This window comes from Phyllostomus hastatus, unplaced genomic scaffold (genome assembly GCF_019186645.2).
Source record: "Phyllostomus hastatus isolate PE091 unplaced genomic scaffold, TTU_PhHast_1.1 phas_scaffold_39, whole genome shotgun sequence".
NCBI lineage: Eukaryota > Metazoa > Chordata > Mammalia > Chiroptera > Phyllostomidae > Phyllostomus > Phyllostomus hastatus.
In genome coordinates this window covers 16,874,023-16,895,129 of record NW_025334028.1, presented here as the reverse complement: position 1 = coordinate 16,895,129, position 21,107 = coordinate 16,874,023, and the positions used below count along the sequence as shown (strand labels likewise).

Sequence of the window (21,107 nt, the reverse complement as noted above, 5' to 3'; positions counted from 1 at the left end):
TTTTAATATTTCATTTCTCCATTACACTGTTTTGTGCTTTGATTTGGCAGCATATGAGAGGGAAAATTATTCTAAAAGATAATCATCAAAAAATGATCCATTGTATCTTCTTTACAGAAAGCTAGGATGAGTAATGCGCTAGTCAGAAGTTACCTTCTTAATGGTCTCCAGCATGGAACGCCCTCCCTGCCAGGGCTTGGAGTTCTTCCTGATGCATGACAGGCTTGCCATGCTATGCCACTTCCGGTCCTCCAGCTTCTTATGGAAAGCATTAGCAAGCAGAAGCACCGTGTCATATATGTAAAGGTTTGAAATCTGAAAAAGACATGGCATAGTAATTAGAATCACCAACACCAGCCATCAAGAACACGGAGGAAATCATCAGCTCAGCTGCCTCCACTCATGTCATAGACAGCTGATTTGCCTGGTTATTTATTAAGCAGAAGGGTTTTTTGTTTTGTTTTGTTTTGTTTTCATTTCTCAGGCTATTTTGCCACTGAGAATGAAGTCTTGTCTGACTGTATGCTTTGATTGCTTTTTCAGCTTAGTTAGGTGTGAAAGAAAAGATAAAAAAGAGAAGTTTCAACAGAGGCAAGGCTGTTCGTGTCAGACCTTAGAAAATCACTGGCCCTTATTTCATTCTGAGGAGGTAAGACCTAAGGGCTTAAGACTGGGAGGACAAACTGAATAATACATTTTCTGAGTATGTCAAATTTTTGCATTCTGGTTATTCAGATGGAGAAATATCAACTCAATCTTACACACAAGATGAGTGTTACAGGTATATAAAAAAGGAAGCAGCTATCTGTGTGAACGTTTATGTCTATGGGGATTCGGTAATGAAAGATGAGGGGAAACAGCACCATTCATAAACATTATATTGATCAAGAATCTACACAAAATTATGCAGGTATATGCATGCACTGCAATTCATTATCATTATACATACCATACACTATTAACTTTGTGAATATGTGTTTATACTAAAGGTTTCTTTTTCTATGGCAACTATATTATTATCTTCCTTCTATGTACATTGAATGAGAAATTATAAAAATGTTTGCTAAGAGCTATTGCACTCTCACAGCTAACTCTTGCCAGCATTGCTATCCCTACCATCGATTACTGAAGGTGTTCATTTTTTCAAATAAATTAGAAATTATTTAGAAAACATAATCACCAAGAGATATCCAATGTCAATAAAAACTGTTAAATATTATAGCCTCTGAAGAAAAAATCAAACATAAAATAAAAAATGAGACATCAATGTAACTGTGAAAATTAAATCTATCTTAAAGCATTTAAATTATCTCAGAAACATTAAAGTGTCTTAGCACTTTTTTTTTCCCACACAGAAACAAAGGGGATTGTATATTGATTGCCCTTTGCTTATAACCATGAAGTAATCTTATGAAATTATCTTCCTCCATCACAGAATAGTATTAAGTTCAACTATTAGAACAGTAAGAGTTTGATGCTACTGAACAACTGTTAATAAGCATTTCCTAACAGTGCCTTGTGGGTTTTCCTTCATTAAAGATTCGGTAAATCTTTAATCATTTGTGTTTTTAAGCATTACTTTATATGTGTAATACTTATGGGATGTAGTCTTTTCTTTAAAGAGATATCAAATACTCTTATGCACTGTGTGAAATACTAGTTTGTTCTTTATAAGGAAATATGAGGTGAGGCTATTCCCCCCTCCTCTCCAGTCTGACACCCCACGTACCCATCCCTCTGCTAGATAATTACTAGAGAGACTGGGAGTAGGGAGGGGAGGATGTGGGAGGGGCTTTGGCCAAAATCTACAATAAATGAAGAGTGAGACTTGAAGTTAGATGTAGTTGAAGAAACAAAATTTAGTCCTAATTAGACTGTGGAGATCCAAAAGGAAATCTTACAAGAACATGAAGGATGAATAGTCTGTATCCAAAAATCCAGGACAAATCTTTCGATGATCTCTCAATAATTTTCAATAATCTGGCTTTTCATAACCTCTCCTAGCTCCATGCCTCAAATTTGCTTGCTCTAATCTCTCTAGTTTTAATTTGCTTCTTCTTCTGACTAACTGCTTCAAGTGTGTATACGAGATTATAGTGGATGCATTCTTTGATGTCTTTTTATCTTTCTCCAACTAGTTAATTTCCTCTAAAACTCAATTCCTAGGCATCAAGGTAGGTGAATTTTACTCTAACAACTATCAGAATGCTCCCCACTCTGGGGCTCATTGAGCATCTTTTTAAATCTCCTGTAACATTCAGTGCATATATCTATTGAAACATATAATGCTAAGATATTTTTATATCTGCTTTTAACATTAGAATATGAGTTCCTTCTGAACAGGGGCTCATATTGTATACATTTTTCTTCTTTTTACTTTTGTTTCTTTTATTCTTTATTTCCTATTGACTTAGCCTGGAACTTAGTAGATAATCTGTTTTTTGATAAATAAGTTTTTAAAAGAATGGGAAAAAAAGAATGTCAAGTTTAACATAAGATAGGTTTGATAGAAGTTAAGAAGTGAGAAACTTAACACCTTACACTGTAGCACAGTTGTTTTTGCACACCTCAAGGTCTGTACTTTGAGCATCCATGCTGGTTTTAAAGGTGAGTGCTTCCCACTCAATATGCGACAGGTGCTATCATCAAATGACTGCCTCTGCTCATTTGCCCACATTCCAAGTGGCAGGATCAAAAGGGCGTGATGACATTCTCTGGGCTTTTAATTACTCCTTCTTTCTCAGGTAAGTGCATATTCTCTTTGAGGTTCATGCTCATTCCTCTGTCACACTTTATAGCCATCATCCCTGACCTCCTGGTCACTCATGAAGTCTTTTACTTCTCCCTCACAATGATCCCAAACTACCTCCTAGCATTAAAAAGATATTTGATGATCTTTTACTGTAGATGGTCTTTACTTCTCTTCTGGCTACAACCAATATAAGTGACTATTCACTAGACACAAACACATACCTCCTCTAATATCTTTATTTAAATCTTCACTTGATAATATGTTTATTGATTTTAGAGAGAGAAAGGGGAGAGAGAGAGAGAGACATCAACGTGAAAAAGCATGGATAGGTTGCCTCCCATATGTGCTCTGATCATGGATCAAACCCACAACCTAGGTATGTGCCTGGACCCAGCATCGAGCTTGCAACCTTTTGGTATATGGGCTATCCATATACCAACTGAGCTATCCAACCAAGGCTCTAATACTTGTATCTTAAACACCAGTGTTCCGCCATCAGACCAATGGTTTTTCTTCACCTACTGTCACTACACTCGTTTTTTTAACCTCAGTGAATCACCAGCACCCACCTTGTCTACATGACAACCTTCCAGAATTGGACACCATCTGTTACTTGCTCTGAAATATCTTCTTTACTTAAATCATTCATCATGTGGTATAATTTCTAGACTGTTCATCTCAGCTCTTTAGCTCTTTCCTTTTCTTCCATTTCCATGTTTCTGTTCAAAGTTTAATACTCAGAACTGACACATTATTACAGATATGATCTGACTAGGAGAGGAATAAGGTCTATTTCTCTTTATCTTAGCAAAATGCTTCTGACATAGAGACCGAGATTACATTAGAAAGGTTTGGAGCACATATGACTTGTGCTGTGCTCACAGCAAATCTAACTTCATCTTAACAGCCGTCAAAAGGTGTCAGACAAGGTCTCATCCACCTAGACTTCCTATAATTGATTTTGCACCTATACTTGATATCTGTGAAATTTCAACTTTTAGGCTTGTTATTCAGTATAAATTAACAACTTGGATCTTGATTATATAGTATAAGTTTTCTAGCTTTATGTCATTTACACATTTGATAGGCATATTTTATTCATGTAGTGATAAAGATTTTAAAAAATATTAGGACCAAGAATACAATCTCCTGGATGACCATAGCAAGTTCCTTGCACTTCAGTGTAGAATACTGATTGATCAGTGCAGTTCCAGTATTCCTCTAGTTCCACACTTCTCAAACTGAGGGCTGTAAAAGCCTTGGTGATGACTTGTAGATAATAGGAAGTATTCAAAGCTACAGAATATATCAGAGCCATGTCTGAGGCATAAATTTTGCTTGAATATTTGGGAAAAAACAACTAAGTAATTTAGCTGGCAAATCATTTGAAATAATTCATGTGTTACAACTTTTAAAGATAACAATGAGACTTTAACATATTTTGAACTCTTTAAATAAACTGAGGCCAAAGTGTTTACTATCTTCTGTTTTTAGGAGTCTTTTGGTCAAAATGTCTCACTGGCATTAATCTATCTAGATTTTTTAATGTCTTTCCATAAGGATTTCATAAGAAAATTTATCACACTACATAAAAATCAATATATAATAAATTTATGACATTATCACAACCTAAAAGTATATTAAATAGGACTTAGTTTGTCAGCGCTTGTTGTTTGGCAAGGATTACTGTCTTATTTAATGTTCCCTAAATCATATATGTAATAATATATTCTATAAATTTTGATGTAATATTAATTTTAGTATATTAAACTCTAATTATCAGGACCTTTTTGCCTCCTGTTTAAAATTTGGGACGTTATACAATTGTCTGCTTGTACTTGAATTCTCTTCCCAAGTAGTTCTCTAGCATTTCTAAATTATAATATTGTGATCATTTCCACTTGTTTATCTATTGTTCTCAGCAATTAGTTTTGAAGTCTTATCTCCAAGCCACTGTTTTTTTGAAAACAGTGATTGCTTTTTTAAGTGACTTTTATTTTAATCTTCCAAATTGAAGACAATTTTTCTTAGATAGAGAAAACAAGTGAAAAGATTTAACTACTTCTATTTTCTCTCCATTAGCAGCCAAGCTAACCTTAATTTCACCAAGCATTAAGCCCTTTTCCTTTTTGTCTTATATATTGCTAGAAACTGTTTCTAGCTAAAAGGTGTCTTTAACATTCATTTTGCAACATCAGCTAATCCTTGATTTTACTTTTTCTGACATTAATGTAAAGAGTTAGGAAACTAGTGTTTGATTCCTTCTAATCTCACTTTTTTTCCATGTATATTAAAATATGTAACAGCCAAGAGATTTCTACATGGGCCCATTGTATCTTGTTCTTCACTGTTGCATTGATTATTGTAATTTCATGTTGGGTTTTTATTTTTAGAGCTGACTTGAGTCATACTATCAAATCTTTATTTTTTCTGAGTTACCCTTAATTTGTACCCTGCTGATGAAAGTGTCTGTGATCATATTAGCTGCACTGTTTTATTAATGGGCTCCAAGCTGGGAGGGTTACTTCTCCTAACTGCCCCCTCCCAAATTTTTGGTATTTTTCTTGTTGCTTTCTTTAACTTTAGTGAGATAACATTTTCACCAAGGCAACCTTTATACCAAATGCTGGGCTTTTGGTGGAACATTTTAAATTCAAGTTGTTCTTTTATATTAATTATTTAGTCAAAATTTATTACACATAAAAAGGAAGTTAATATGTAATAAATCTTCAAAGAAAAGCAACTGTCTTGATTTCTTTCATCTGAAAGAAACCCAACATGGTTTGCGTCATCAAACCATATTGGGTTTGTGGGGAGTAAGACGTAGGTGTAGGGCAGGGGGTAGTGCTTTGTCTACATCCTTAATTCATCAGACAAGTCTGGGAATATAAAGATAGATAAAACATTTGTTTCCTTGATTTCATAAAATCTTTAATATTTTAAAATTTTCTGAATCAAAATTTATGTTTTTCTACATTTAAAATTCTATTATTTCCATATTAATTATATTCATGACCAATTAATATGGAAAGCTGGATCATTATAAGCATATTAATAAGATTAGCATTAAAACTTAAACAGGTCTTGTTTAGGCTTCAGAGTGACTTATTTTGACCATTGGTTTCTCCTTAATTACATTCAAATCCATAAATATTCACAAAGTTGCAAAAGCACTATCATAGGTATGATTGGGAAAATAAAGATAGACTAGTACTTTGTGGGAGTTTATGATGCCAGATCCTAGAGGGAACCTAGTCTAAAAGAGCTTAAAATCTAGTGGAAACAGAAAGTGCTATGGACAATGATCCGTAAGTCAGCTGCCTGGTAAATACATGCAGCTCATTACGATGGTAGTAAACTTGAAGAAATAGTTGGTTACTTAGTAACTCATCTAAAAAATTAATCTAAAAATAACTGAAGAGGGGGAAACTACAGATTTAACATTCAAAAGAAGAAGGGATTTTGCAAAATTATCTTATTTATCTAGTATTATTGGGGAAGAACTAGTTCTAATAGGGTTATCTTTCCAAAATGTTCAAACTGAACATCTCTAAATACTGAAGCATTTTTAATATTAAACATTTTGAAGGAACAGTTTTCTGAAATAGATATTTTTCTGACTTTTGAAGTTGGCCATGACTTTAATCTGAGTTAGTATCTCAGGGCCACTGTTAGTATACTAATTAACATGCTTGCAGCATACTACAGTGATACCCTTAGGAACTGTGTCATGATACAGAGTTGTTTTCACAGGAAAATTCTTTCACTGAAAAGATATTTGAATTAGATTATCTGACTGATTTTTTTTCTCCTGTCTCTTGCCTTGCTAGAGAGTGCTCCTTGTGACTCCCTACTGTTGTTCCCGCATTGGCCTTTTGTAACATCCCCTTCACACTGACATATTGAGATCTCCTGCACAAAGAAAAATAAAACCAAAAGGTCTGATAAGATTTTTCTGAAGAGAAAAATCATAGGCTCTGGGAGAGTATTTAAAGGGAATTTTTATGAGTAAGCTGCAGGGACTTGGAATTTTCTATTTTGCTGCTCAGAAATTTCATTTATTTATTCCCAATTTTTTTGCTGTATTCTGAATAGTGAAGATTACAGCTGTACTCCATCTGAGTTAAATATGGCTATTTAATACCATCGCACTTTTTTACATTTCTAAACAAAATTTTTGTGAAATACTTCAAACTGGACATTAATCTTAAAAAAAATTCTATGTCCTTGTTAGGCAAAAAAATGAAGTCATTTGGAGTATCAAACTCAAATCCCACCCTGAGAAATATTATGGCTATATTTACATGCTGAGAAGGAAATGATCTTTACTTATTACATTATTATTAAACAAGTAGATATTTTGCTAAAACAAAGTTAGAAATACCAAAAACACAGATTCTTTGTGCTCTTCTTAAGATACTTCAATTTAATAAATTGCTGTACAAGAGGAACAGCTCAGAAATTGCATACGTGTATAATTTTAAATCTAATACAACTCAGAAAACTCTCTCTAAAATGCCTAACAAAGCATCATTGGAAGAAACACTCTGATGCTAAGAATATACCTCCATATTCTGAGCAAATGGGTCCTTTGGATCACACAACGTTGAAGATATCCGATGATTGCCACGGAAACATCGCTGACTTATATTCTGGGGGACTGGGAATGTCTGCCGAATGATAGTCAGCCTTCCAATTGACCTTCTTACAAGTTCTTGTACATCTACATCATTTATTTCCTAGAAGATAAAAAAATGCAAGAATTAGAAATACTTTAATACAGTAACAGAAACACAAAATCTATTAATAAGTTGTTATCTGGAAATGCTAAGGGATTATAACTGTAATACACTTGCTTAATGCTTAGCCCTCATCCAAAAGAAAACAACATACATTCATTAAAATGATCAGCTCATTTGTATTTGCTGTCTGTGCTTAAATTATGTAAATGAATACTTAAATAATTCCAAATAGAGCCATTGACTGAAAGATACTTTATTAGTAAAAAATTTATAATTTATTATGTTGAACACTAGAAAAAATATATGTTGTCTACACATCAAAAAGGTCACAAAATAAGTTGCTATTACAATTCATTATTTATTAATGGATTTCAGGGTACTTTGAGTACCTAGGAAGATAGTTGCAAAGTAAGAGTAATATGTTTTATTTTTAGCAATGAAAAATGAGGCTCTTGTATATGGCAAGTAGAGTGAGCAAGAGGAGATATTTTTAAAGACTTTTCCCAATAATTTCTTGGAACTATTGGTGTTAATCCATACATTTCTCTAGGTTACAAATAGATTAAACAAAGTGTTCACTAAATATTGAATAAATAAGTTAGTATGTAATTGTGGTTCTAATATAAAGATGAAAAACTATTGATTAATACAGTGTGAACCAGAATGAGTGAATGAAGAAATCCAGTGTCCCTGATCCAAATTTATGTTATTTTGTATGAGTGCTTGCCAAACTCAAAGGTGTTTTATACTTTCTTCTCCACCCCCTCCCAATTCCAGACTTAAGTTTTAGAATTTAACTCAAACATGGATGTAGAAGCAATGAAAATAAAATGCTTTTTATAATATACATCTATTCTAATTAGAATTAGAATAAAAGTGATCCAAGTAAATTTTAGTTTTAAGGCAGTCTTTACTAAAGCAGTTTGTACTTCATATTCTCCATTGGAACATTTTAAATCAAAAAAGCCTTTGCAATGAACATATCATTTTCAGTAAATTCTTATGGCAACAGAAATAAAAGATTTGACACAAGATAAACTTTAGAATGTAGTGAGTATCAGTTTGGGCGCAAAGAATTATTACAGAGTAATGAAAGACAAAAAGACTATTTACTGATGTAAGTTTTCTTCTTTACTGGACTAATAACATAGTATTTTGTTTTAGCATATATTAGCTTTAAAATTTATCCCTTATTTATAATCATTATAAAATATAGATTTTCTGAAAATAAAATAACACCTGCCATCGGCTGTATCCAGTAAAATATCCTGGATTTTTGGTTGATTAAGCCTTAATGTACCATAAAGTAATGGTTTTCTCAGTTTAAAATGCTGTCTTTTTCCTTTAGTCTGTGTCATTTCACTGGCCACTAAAATCTCTTTCGGGCAAAAAGCAGGTCACTTTTTAATTTTCTGTCACCAACTCACAAAGATGAATTATACAGTTTCTTTCAACATCATTTTTAGCCTTAACCTTAACAAGAAATATTTCAAAATTAATTAATATTACTATGCACTGTATTTAATTCCATAGTGTGCAGACATTTTCAATTAAGGTGATGAAAATTGTACCACTTTCTCATAATATTAACTAAATTGTGGTCTTTTTTTCTTTAGCAATACTAAGTCTTATAGAGCAGCATTATATCTACCTACCTGCAGCCTTGATGAATAACAGATCAGCACATTAGGATAAAAACTTATATTTATAAGTGCCCATTCTATGTTAGACAAAATACTAAGATAACTGTTACCTTATTTTCTGTTAAAAACAACAAGATTCAGGTACTCTATTCTCACTCTATAAATAAAGAATGGAGAGATTCCAAGCTCTTATTTCTTAATACTCTGTATTTACAGTATTAATTTATAAATGCCATCAAACAAGATACTTTTTAAAGTCATTAATTATGTAAGAAATCCATATTTATTTATAAAAATTATTTGGATCAATATTCATGAATGATAGCATTTGAAACTATAAAGATACATTATTTCTGCATGTAATAGCTAGATGACTCTATAAGGAATGATAAAGTCATCTATTATGAATCAAAGTCTTCAAGGGGACTATTTCAAACCCACAGAAAAAAAGAATGATTGCCTTTTACAGATTCCAGAAACTGGAGTTCTTAGGCGTCTAAGCAACTAGAGTATATCCAAGGAAGCGTCAATTTGAATTGAATATATTTTGCCTACTATTATTTGAGGAAGGGAAAAGAAAGTAATTTTCTGGGAGGAAAAGAATCTGCCACTCTGAATGAAACTAACAGACAGTCTGTCTCAATAAATTCACTTGCAATTTTAGTTTTGATATATGATTTCAAAGATAGTTTGATAATGATATAAAACTTGATTAGGCAGCTATTTTATATTTACAGAACTTTATTTCTGCATTTCAAAATGTGCATTTAGAAGTGGTAGATGTAATGCTATACATGAACACTGAAAGCCAAGTGAATACTTAATCTACTAAAAGATCCTTTTTAATGAAAAATTCATAAGTAAACTTCTGTATTACAATATTAAGCTACTGTATAATCTATTAGAATCCATATTGTTCTAATGCTCTGAATTTTAAAATGCTTAAACTATCTGATTTTTTTAAGCATTCATGTGAAGAACTAGTTCACCACTGACTTTCCCAGGCTCCCAGTACTAACAAACATGTTCATGTCTATAAAACATACAAAAACTTCCTTAGTTTTAAAGCATGTGAAGAAGCTGAATTTAAAAATTATTTGTCTTTTTTATATTCTTTTTATGCAAATGAGTATATTTATAAAAGAGGAATTAACATTACAATAAAAATGGACAAATATATTTTAGAGTACCTAATTTTTTTCTGCTTTACTTCTCTAGGAGCAAGGCATACACTCTTTCCTCCCGCTCAAAAATAATCTACATGGATAATCAAAACATATTAAAAATCAAGTCGGTATATCCAAGAAAATATTCCTGTTTACGTCACCGTGTTCATTTAATACAGGGTGAGCTCTAAACTGTGTAAGAATGAAAGAAGAGAAAAGCTAAAGTATCTGGTAGAATACAACTCCACTCAGGAACAGCCACTCCCAAAAACTAATCTTCCAGAAAAATTGGATCAATCCCAAGTCTTTGTAAGATATCAGCTTTAGATTTAAATCAATAGAATTCCAGGGAAGAAAAAGCTCTCCAAATCCAAAATATCAGATTCTAACATTATATATACACACACTATTGGGTTGGCCAAACATTTCTTTTTTCCATAAGATGGCTCTAGTAGCACTTAGTTGTCTTTAACTTCATTCAGAACAATTTTGTTATACTGTATTGTAACAGCTGTTACATCAGTGTGTATTTAAAAAAAAAAACACCTATCAAAGTGAATTTTTGTGTAGCCATTTTAATATTGAAGATGGAATAAAATATGCAACATTTTGACATATTATGCTTTACTATTTCAAGAAAGGTAAAAACACAACTAAAATATGAAAAAAAGATTAGTGCCACATACAGAGAAGGTGCTGTGAATCATTAAATATGTCAAAAGTTTCATGCTGGAGATTTCTCACTAGATGGTCCATGGTCAGGTAGAGCAATTGAAGTTGATAGTGATCAAACTGAGGCATTGATTGAGAACATCAATGTTATACCATGCAGAAGATAGCCAGCATACTCAAAATATCCAAATCATTCAAGTCATTGGTGAAAATGAAAAAAGTGTCTTTTAGTTTATGGAAAAAATTAAATGGGCTTTTTGGCCAACCCAATGTTTCAGAGAAAGAATCTCTCCTTCCTTTCCCCATGACTTTACCTCTTTTCATCTAGCAGAATTTCTGGTCCATAGTAGGTACCCAAGAAAATACCAAATGAATGAATGGCAAGTTTTCACCCAATTATCTTCTAAAGACAGATACCTGAAATTTTAAGTCTAGGCCCTGGGATACTTCAATAACTTTAAAAATTCTGAATAAAGAAGATTTTAATAATGATATTAAGCAGTGTGCCTACTGTGTGGTAAAGTTTGAAAAGATTATGTGTTTTATTGCTATTTTTGCTAATATGTTTATCTTCTTCACATTTTAGCAAAGATGATCCTTTGATACCTCCATAAAATTTAACATTAGTGTGAAATAATTATACCAACATTATGTGGAAATATGGAACAAACCCAGCTGTGGGCTGTACAGCAGCAGGAAGGAGAGCAGAATGACAACTCTCTGCTTTACAGATTAGTAGTGAGCAGTTCAATTAATCACTAAACTAGAAAAAATGAAAAACATCCATTAGAGATGCAAGCCTTTTATATCTCAACAACAACCACCTTTCCTTAACAGCAGAACTCAGCAGTGATTACCAGAGGATAGTGACTTAAACTATTTAAATAAGATGTCAGGGCACCAAAGATCAGGTTCAGCATTATCGGGGAATAGAAGGTGCACATAGCATTACACTTCTTGCAGCTCTAAAAAGTGTGTGCCTTTCTGTCTAAATTTTGACTTTTCTAAAATGTAAAGTGGTAGGACATCTGCTCAGAACCCTGAAGGAATGATAATACTTACATGGCAAAGCTGTTCTGAGCTGGATCCACTGATTGTAGAAGGAAGATCAACTACTAATATATGATTGATTAGACCATATGAGCTAGCACATGTAATGCAAATGAAAAAATATTTTGTTTTCAAATTTCTACATCAGTTTCTATCACGATCTACAATGCCAACTTCGATTTATAGTCTCTCTCTGAAAAAAATATTGATGTAAAAAGATTAAGTAAATGTATGCAACCCATTTTAAAATTAGCAGTAAAATAGTAGTTACGCAAACCAAACTGCACAGCATATTTTCCAAGTTCAATCAAAATAGGCATTTGCGTCCTGGCCAGGAGGGTCAGTTGGAACATGGTCCTGTGCAACAGAAAGGTTATGGGTTCAGTCCTCAGTCAGGGCACATACCTAATTTGTGTGTTCAATCCCTGGTGGGGGAGGCAAACAATTGATGTTTCCCTCACTCTCTCTTTCTCAAATCAATAAACATCCTCAGGTGAAGATTGAAAAATAAAAGATAAATATAAAAAATGGGAATTTGCATATTGTTAAGGTTTATTGCTGTTGTTACTTTGAGAGTTTATTAGCTTCCTAGGAAATTTGAGAAATCCATGTTTTTTCTTTTATGGACACTGGGGTAAATTATGATTCATCCATTATAAATGTGTATACACAGGCTGTAAATGAAGTAAAGGTAGTGGGAGTTGAGTTTTCTGAGGCATATTTCAAAGAGAATGAGGTGGCTGAATGAAATCATGTGGAAGTAAAAGTGTTGACTGCAGATATACTGATGATTTGGGTTGGAGGGATGAAAACATGTTTAGTCTCTGAGTTTTAACCTAGTATAGATAAAAATAATAACCTATATATACAATGCGGGCTGTGAACATCAGGGTTTTCAAAAACTAGATGGTATTGACCTGTCCAAAAGAAATGACACCACTACTCAAGGACTAGTAATAGGGCTGTGGATAAAGAGATTAAGAAGTCAGTGATGGTAAAGGAGAGATACAAATAATTATGACAGTAGAAAAACAAGTGTAAGGGTGCAGAAAAATAATTGAGTTTCTCTATACTGTCTTCTATACTTCCAACCTTCATTGAGTTATTTGCTGGTTAGATTACTTTGTGTGTGTGGATGTTTTACTTGCAAAACAGTGGCTCAACTATGGAACATAAATTTAAAGACAGTATTTGCTCTCCTAAGATTTTATGTGATACAACTGAATGATAACTTGAACAAAATGAGCCATAATGTTTATGAAAGATATACTAAAATATAAACTGTTATTATTTTTCCATGATATTCATCACCAGTGAAATACATGCTAGTCTACTCAGTCAGACTTAATCTGTATAACATGGAGTGACTTCTTCCACAGTACAAATTGACACATAAGTAAGGGGTTGATGGATGACTACTGCAGTTCTGGGGAGCTTTACATGGTTCACAGTTTTAAAACTCAGTATAGTTTTAGAAATTCAATTGGATATGGAAAAAATAATTAATTCAGGGGTCCCTTCTTCAGTCTTATTAAAGAATAGAAGAGAATGGGGATTTCCATTTAACTATTATAAGTATTAACAATCTATGTCTCTGAGGAGGCAGTAACTCACTTTTTTTTTCCTAGCCAACCCAACAGAAACCAACAAGCAACATGACTCCAGGGTGTTTTACATTGGGAAATCAGTCTGATCTATTTCCCTATTAGAAGGTGGGTGTGAGATTGTGACTGGAGAAGAAGAAGATGGGAAAATTCCTGGGCAAGTGGAATGGGGAAACACTGCCCAACAGTCTGAGCAATTTACAGCTAGCTGGTGAATCACAAGACCTTATCTGCCCTAACCAAGGACACTTGAGAGCTAAAGGGTTATACCTCTCTGCCCAAATCAAAGAACACGTGCTTAAATCTCCCTGGTCTGGGAACTAGAGAACAGAGACCCAGTTAATGTCATTTGTGCCAATTAAACCCAAGGACAGATGAAGTCAGTGGAACAAATAACCAAAACCCCAAAACCAGACAGACCCAAGACAAAAGTAAACCAGTATAGCAGACTGAAGAATATTCCCCAAGCCCCGTTTGTGCTCATTTGGATACAGCAGCATACTAAAATGCACCTGGAATGCTGATGAATCTTCTGCTGAAGCCCTCCCCTAAGATTTCTTACAGAAAAAAGATGAAAGCCCTCAGAACAAAGACTCACTGCGGGCTCCCTCTAGAGCACGACCATGCACCTTCCGCACCTTCCGGAGCATGAACTTTTTACTTCCTCCTCAACTCTAAGCCTCCCTTTTTCTCTGACTTCCCAGTCAGCAAACAGCATCCCTGCCTTGGCTCATTCTTTTCCTGTAACATTTCTAGGGAGCCAAAGCAGAGCACTGCCTAGGCTCTCTCCTGTTACTTCTTCTACCCTAAGTCATTTGGTTGTTTCACTGTGCCCAGCTTCAGTAAATGTACTCTCAAAATCTCCTGGACTCATGTTGTGAAATCTTTCCTACACAAAGTCAGGAACCCACACACAAGAGGCCAGCCTGAGGCAGACCTGCTCCAGGCTGGTCCCTGTCTGGTAACGAGATAAAAACATGGACTTAGGAGGATTCTCTGTTTTTTAAAAAAATAGTATTCCAGAAAATAATTAAATTAAGAAAACATATTAGAATAAATGGCTGCTATAAGATTAAAGTTGAGGTAGCAGAAATTTCAAATATACAATCTATATGGAGAATTAATTTAAAAAAGCAAACTAAAGTTTTAGGCTGGAAGAGATTGCTTTAAATCTCATTATAACCATTTAATAGTTGTGTAGTATTTGGCAAACTTCTCAATATCTTTGAACCTTAGATTCCTTGCAGAAAAATAGAAGTGAAAATATCTAATTTGAAAAGTTATCCTGCAAGTTAGCTTAGTTTCCCTTCCCCTTTCCCCTGACCTGATATTTAGTCATTGTAGATGGAAATTAAGAGGTATTAGACAATTAGAAGTTACCACAATTTCATTGAAAAGCAAGGCTTTACACCTACACATCACCTGTGGGGATCTCAGAAAAAAACAGATCTTGATTTGAAATAAAAATACAATAATAAACGATAAAGTTTGGCCAACCAAAAACAGGCTTGTAAGATAGTTCCAGTATTTTTTCACTGAGCTAAAAAGAACCATGGTGTAGGAAAAACAACTTGAAACTAGAATCATTTTTCATTTTTCATTTTTCTATGTAAAAATCACTTTTCATTTTTCTATGTAAAATCATTTACTCTCTATGAACTTCATTCCCTCAGTGCCTCATAAAATGATGTTTAATACTCAGCAAAATAATCTGCAAGAAAGTGATCTTTGATCTTAAATGTGCTATGCTCACTATTACAGTTCCATGTATTGAGGCACCGTGTTAAGATTACTAAATATTATCGAATTTAATTTGTATTGTGAACTTGTAAAGTAAATGTTATTATAGTTGTTGTACAAGTGGAAAATCTAAGGAACAGGGTGATTATATTATATATCCAAAACAATACAGCTAACCAGTGTGAGAGCCAGTATTGATCTGATCATGCTCACTGGAAAACCAGAATTCTTACTCAGAATGCTATTTTCCCCTTGAAACAAAATTTATTGTTCTATAATTCAATAGTATCTACTAATAAATAATACATTATTTTTATTCATAAGTAATAGATTTGATTGAATGCTAGGTTTTTTTTAGGACAAATACACGTAATCTCATTATTTGCCTGTGACTGCTCTGTTCATTGTCCTTTTGGAATCTGACTGGCAGGTGATAATGGAAAACATATTTCACAAGGCTCTCATATTGTAGTGTACTTTTAATCCTATGTATTGTCTTTACGAAAGTCAAAAACTTTCACCAGGATTTGACAAGTTGTTGAATCTTAAAGCAGTTGTATTCCTTTATGAAAAAAAAATCTGTTCCTGTTTATTCACATTCATACGCTGAACTACTTAAGGGGAAGTGGATACAAAAAGTTCTAAAAACAAGATTAAAATATAAATGGAATACAAGCACACCACTGGGAGGAATTCACTTTGCTTACAAAGAGGAACTGTACTTTTTATAAAGATGATCTTCCGAAGCAGGCAGTGTCTTCTAGCGGAAAAGGCTAAAAAATACTCAGTGGGGAAGATCTTCCTCATTTATTTTACTCATACAAAGCTCTTTATAATTTTAAAAAAACGGCTTATCCTATTTTTACTTAACAGAATCCACTCAGTGAGCTGAACATTTACTTTGTGTTCTGAATTTGATTAGAAATTCAAGACCACAGGACATGCTGTGACTACATATGAAATACAGGACCCAGGGTTGACAATAAGGTTTAGTTGGTTTTACCTCATTTATAATGATCCAGTGACAGTCAAAGGCAACCAAATTAGTCTCCACAACCTAGAACAGAAAACAAACCGGCTATTAGTCAGTATTAATTATGGAAAATAAACCTAACTAAATGGGTACACTTAAGAAGAAGAAGAAGAAGAAGAAGAAGAAGAAGAAGAAGAAGAAGAAGAAGAAGAAGAAGAAGAAGAAGAAGAAGAAGAATCATCGCATGTTGGAAAGATTGAAGATGGAAAACTGTTAGCAAAGTACTAAAGGCTTAAGCATTTGTGTTTGGTGTGTAGAGGCATTATAGACTTCCTAAGTTTGAAAATGTAATTCAGTTAAAGGCTAGAAAACCAGGTTTCAACTACAAAAATAATATAATAATACCTTATAGTGATTTAATTAAGAGTGAAATTTGAATCACATTTCTTATTCTAAATAAACTTTGATAGCATTCTATTATCCACCTAATACAAATCTAAGTACACATGCCTCTACAATCTAGTTTAACATTTTTATCTTCTAATATTTCCCTGTGTATATGCTGGCCATTGTCTTGATAAAGTAAACTGCTCTATGTTCTGAAAAGCTTTGTGTATGTATTCTAAGGATGTCCATTTCTTAAATTATCTGAATGTAAAGACCAAAAGCAATAAACATTATATTAGCATTGAGTTATGGGTGGGTAATTTCAGTAGCTTTCAAATTTCCAATAATATGATAAGGAATAAAACAAATACAAAAGGAAAAACAAACAATATATTGGAAACAATGTTGGCTGACTAACTTTGGATGAATTGATTCTACATGATCCTTGGCTTAGGCCAAAAAAGTAAGCCTCAAGAGTGTGTGTGTGTGTGTGTGTGTGTGTGTGTGTGTGTGTGTGTGTGTGTATTAAAGGTAGTTTTTGTGTGGGAGTTTCCATTCCAGCCAATCTTATCATACGTATTCTAAGACATGTTCTTACGATTCATACTATGGGGCATTCAGGCATTAATGGACAATCTTTAACCTATAAAACTTAGTAAGTAAAAAGCTGTTTGGGGAAGAGCATTTATGAAATAAGTGTAAGGTAAGAGTTACAAAGGGAGCTTATTGATAATTTGTCTAGACCATAGAACTTATTTTTCACATTCTCCTTCTTGAAATGAACTGGCAGACAAAAGCATGTATGGTATAGAGTCCAGGTTCAAGCTATTTCATCTAAGGTCCAGATTCTACTCACTCAACCACCCTCTTTTGTTTAGAGATGGCAGGGAAATTGGCTCTCCTCACTCCTGTCTTTGGTTTTCCTCATAAGTACTAAAATGTGAGATACTTAGCAGTATAAATTTGAAACAAGGAAAATATTAGCACATTACAGCATAAAAAAATAAATCCTTTATCACAATTGCACAAGCTCATGGAGCAGACCCTGCGCCCCACTCTCTGGTGTGGTGTTGCTCCAACTTGAAATAAACCTCTGTTCTGTGGAGACATTATTGCATGTTGGGCCAACTTGCAAGAATAATTTAGCCTATCTTATCTAATATAATCCTTTATTATTAATATCAGCTATGCAATTTTTCTAATCTTGATAAATTTTAATAAACATACTCATTAGAGAAATTTTAAATGATGTGATTTTATAGAGGTGTGATTTCAAACCCATGCAATAGTTATTGGCCTTTTCATGAATAGTGAATTTTCAGAGCTTTTTTTTCACATGCCCATTTTTCTTTGGGGAAGGAAAGCAAATTATACTGGAAAGGTACTTAAACATGAAAAGTTAGATCTATTCTCCCTTTATTATATACCAAAGTATACAGGTATACACCACTAAAACCCATGTGTTAGTGTGACACCATGTTTATAAGAAGCTTTGAAATATTTTATTGCTATGTTGTACACAGAAAGTTAGTGCTTATATCCATTATCTGAGGTACTGTCCACCAAAGAGGAATATAATTTTCTCATGTCTAGGTTAACACCTTCATGCATAACCAGTGAGGTGGCATGAGTTCTCTGAATCTTTACAATTGAATGCTGCCAAAAGTGAGCGATGTGGAGAAGCCACTAATTAAAAAGGTAACTGGCATCTTCTGTGAAAGAAGCATTGAGTAAGGGTCATTCAAAAATGACAGGGAGTTCAATAGCCTACACCTTGGAAACCCAGTAGGTTTTGAGTTCCTTCACTTACATGACTGATGTAGGTATAGGCATACATATAGTCTCCTATACATATATACCCATGCCTGTATTAGTCATATGGTGTACTAATGGTTATATAATATAAAATGTAATGCTGGATATATACATACATACATATATATATATATATATATCAGAAATATAAAATTACAGTAGAGTTAAAAGAAATGATACAAAAGAATAATAATGTTTATTCTTTTCACATAGCAAATTGAGTTAACAGACATTCTTAAGAGAGTCTTATTTACATAAAAAAAATCTCAGCTACTTTGGTAGATAACAAAGGTCAACTATGTGAATCCCAAATAAATACATCTGTTAAGTTTTATATTTTTTAGTAATATTAACCCCTTTCCACTTGATACACTTCAGCCTAAGTAATACTTTATTGAACTAGAGGTACTACTAACTTGAAGAACTAAATTACTTCTGAATAAAGAATTAAGAAGTGGCCCTGGCTGGCGTAGCTCAGTGGATTGCGTGTGGGCTGTGAACCAAAGTGCTGCAGGTTCGATTCCCAGGGTACATGCCTGGGTTGCAGGCCATAACCCCCAGTAACCGCACATTGATCTTTCTCACTCTCTCTCTATCTCCCTCCCTTCCCTCTCTAAAAATAAATAAATAAAATCTTTAAAAAAAATTTTAAAAGAATTAAGAAGTAATTATTATAAGACATCTAGAATTTTTTAAAGCATATATTTACCGCCACAGTCATGTTAGAACTGGGAAAATTATTTCCTTTTCCCCATCCTCCTTCCCTAAGTAGCATATCTCATATGTCAGTGGTAGATATATTTCAAGCCAATGAAAGAGATTAAACAACTTGAAATTTTTCTTTTTTTTGTCCAGTGGAAACCGATTTTATGTCTAAGCACATCATTGTTATAGTTGTTTGGTCCAACTCTGTGAATTCTTATAAAAGTTTAGCAAGTTAGTAAACATTAATTGTATTCTTTAACCTACAATTTTTTAAAAAGTGGTTTGCTATGAAATATTGAAGGTCTTAAAAATAATATATATTTTATAATTATGATGATAAGAAACATTGCCCAAAACATCACATCATACTTGGTCTATTAAAAGAAAGTAGCAAGTCAGTATGGAAGAAAAGACACAACTATCCAATAGGAATTCTAGTATGTTTGGCTATCAAAATAACAGGAAGAAAGGGAGTATGAATTTTCCGTGGTAATTCATCTATCCTCCTTATTCCATGCTTTATTCTTATTACATGGGTATATATTAGTAATGAGTGATTAGTAACAGAGCATGCTCATTCATGTGGAGTTGCTACCATATTGATATTCAGTAATGCAGTTACCGCAAATGAGACTACCCACCTCCCAAGAAGCTGAGCTTCCTTTAGGGGAACAGGCAAAAAAGGATAGGAAAAATCAAGTCTTGTCAGGAAGACAAGCTGTGTGTAAGGACAGATCATCGGTTGCTGGCAAGAAATTTTAGAACTTCTGAATCTTTAGAAAAGTCCAACAATTTGTCACCATGTCTTCCATCATTTGTTTTCAAGTATTTATATTTGCTAAATAGAAGACAATCTGAAGCAAAGAAACTGCCAAAGCATGTACTTCACTGGTAATGATGTGGAACAGTTCCTACAAACACAGAGGACAATTTAATTGGCTAAACAATAAAGAGCAACATGCTGTTCTTCACTCAACCTTGAGGCTTAACTAAATTAAGCTTGGTCCCTTTGCAGGATGGACTAAATATCACACATTTATGCACAGGTTTCCAGTGCTCTGTGCACCTGCAGCAGCAATGAAATCAGGTGTTTCCTTCCTCCCCTGCCCATTCTGAATTGCCAGGTGAAAACCTATGGGTGCAATGCCTGGGAAAGGGCATCAGCAGTTATTCTGAAGCAACTAGCCAGAGAAACAGTAAAAGCTACTCCTCTCCTGTCCCCTCATCTATTGTAATACTATAGCTTATATCATCAGCATTTCTAAACTGTATTCTTCAGAAAACTACTTCTGCTAAAATTGGTGAGCATCCTGTAGCCAAATAGATTCAGAAATGCCAGGTTAATCAAAGTTAGGTAGATGTCATTGCTGCATTACTCTTTGAAGCTTTAACAGGTTAACATCAATATGAAAATATAATTAACATAAGAGTAATATTAATATGAATTATTATTTCATTCATTATTTGGGGTCATATTATTACCAGACTTATGTGCTGGAGTTCCAAAGTCAGATAGCCAGTGCATCTATTTTTTTACAGTATGACTTTGAACAAGTGGGCAATCCTGTAAACCTCAGTTTCTTCATATGTCACTAGGGTTAATGAAAGTGCCCACATAAGAGAATCATAACAAAGAACAAATGCAGTAATGGCACACTGTAAATTCTCAATAAATGCCAACTCCTTATATTAACTGTGCTTCATGGAACTCCAGGAGAACATACTTAGAATGTGCATATTCCAAATGGATTTGACCACGAAAACCATTTTTCTCATTATAAATTTTATGGGATTGGTACTGTTTAGGAAATATAGACTAGAATCAATGTTAATTTAGTCACATATTCCTAAAAGTTCT

The 21,107-nt window shown here is 33.6% G+C and overlaps 1 protein-coding gene across 1 annotated transcript in view; it reads right to left on the bottom strand.

The window, feature by feature from the left end:
* Nucleotides 1–21,107, bottom strand: part of GRID2 (glutamate ionotropic receptor delta type subunit 2) — a 1,404,853-nt gene that overhangs the window by 563,636 nt on the left and 820,110 nt on the right. Inside the window, exons 5-7 of the mRNA XM_045820339.1 lie at nt 16,373–16,426; nt 7,318–7,491; nt 154–315 (exon numbers count right to left, since the gene is read on the bottom strand). Of these exons, the coding sequence (XP_045676295.1) occupies nt 154–315; nt 7,318–7,491; nt 16,373–16,426 (390 nt within the window). The remainder of the gene's footprint in view (nt 1–153; nt 316–7,317; nt 7,492–16,372; nt 16,427–21,107) is intronic.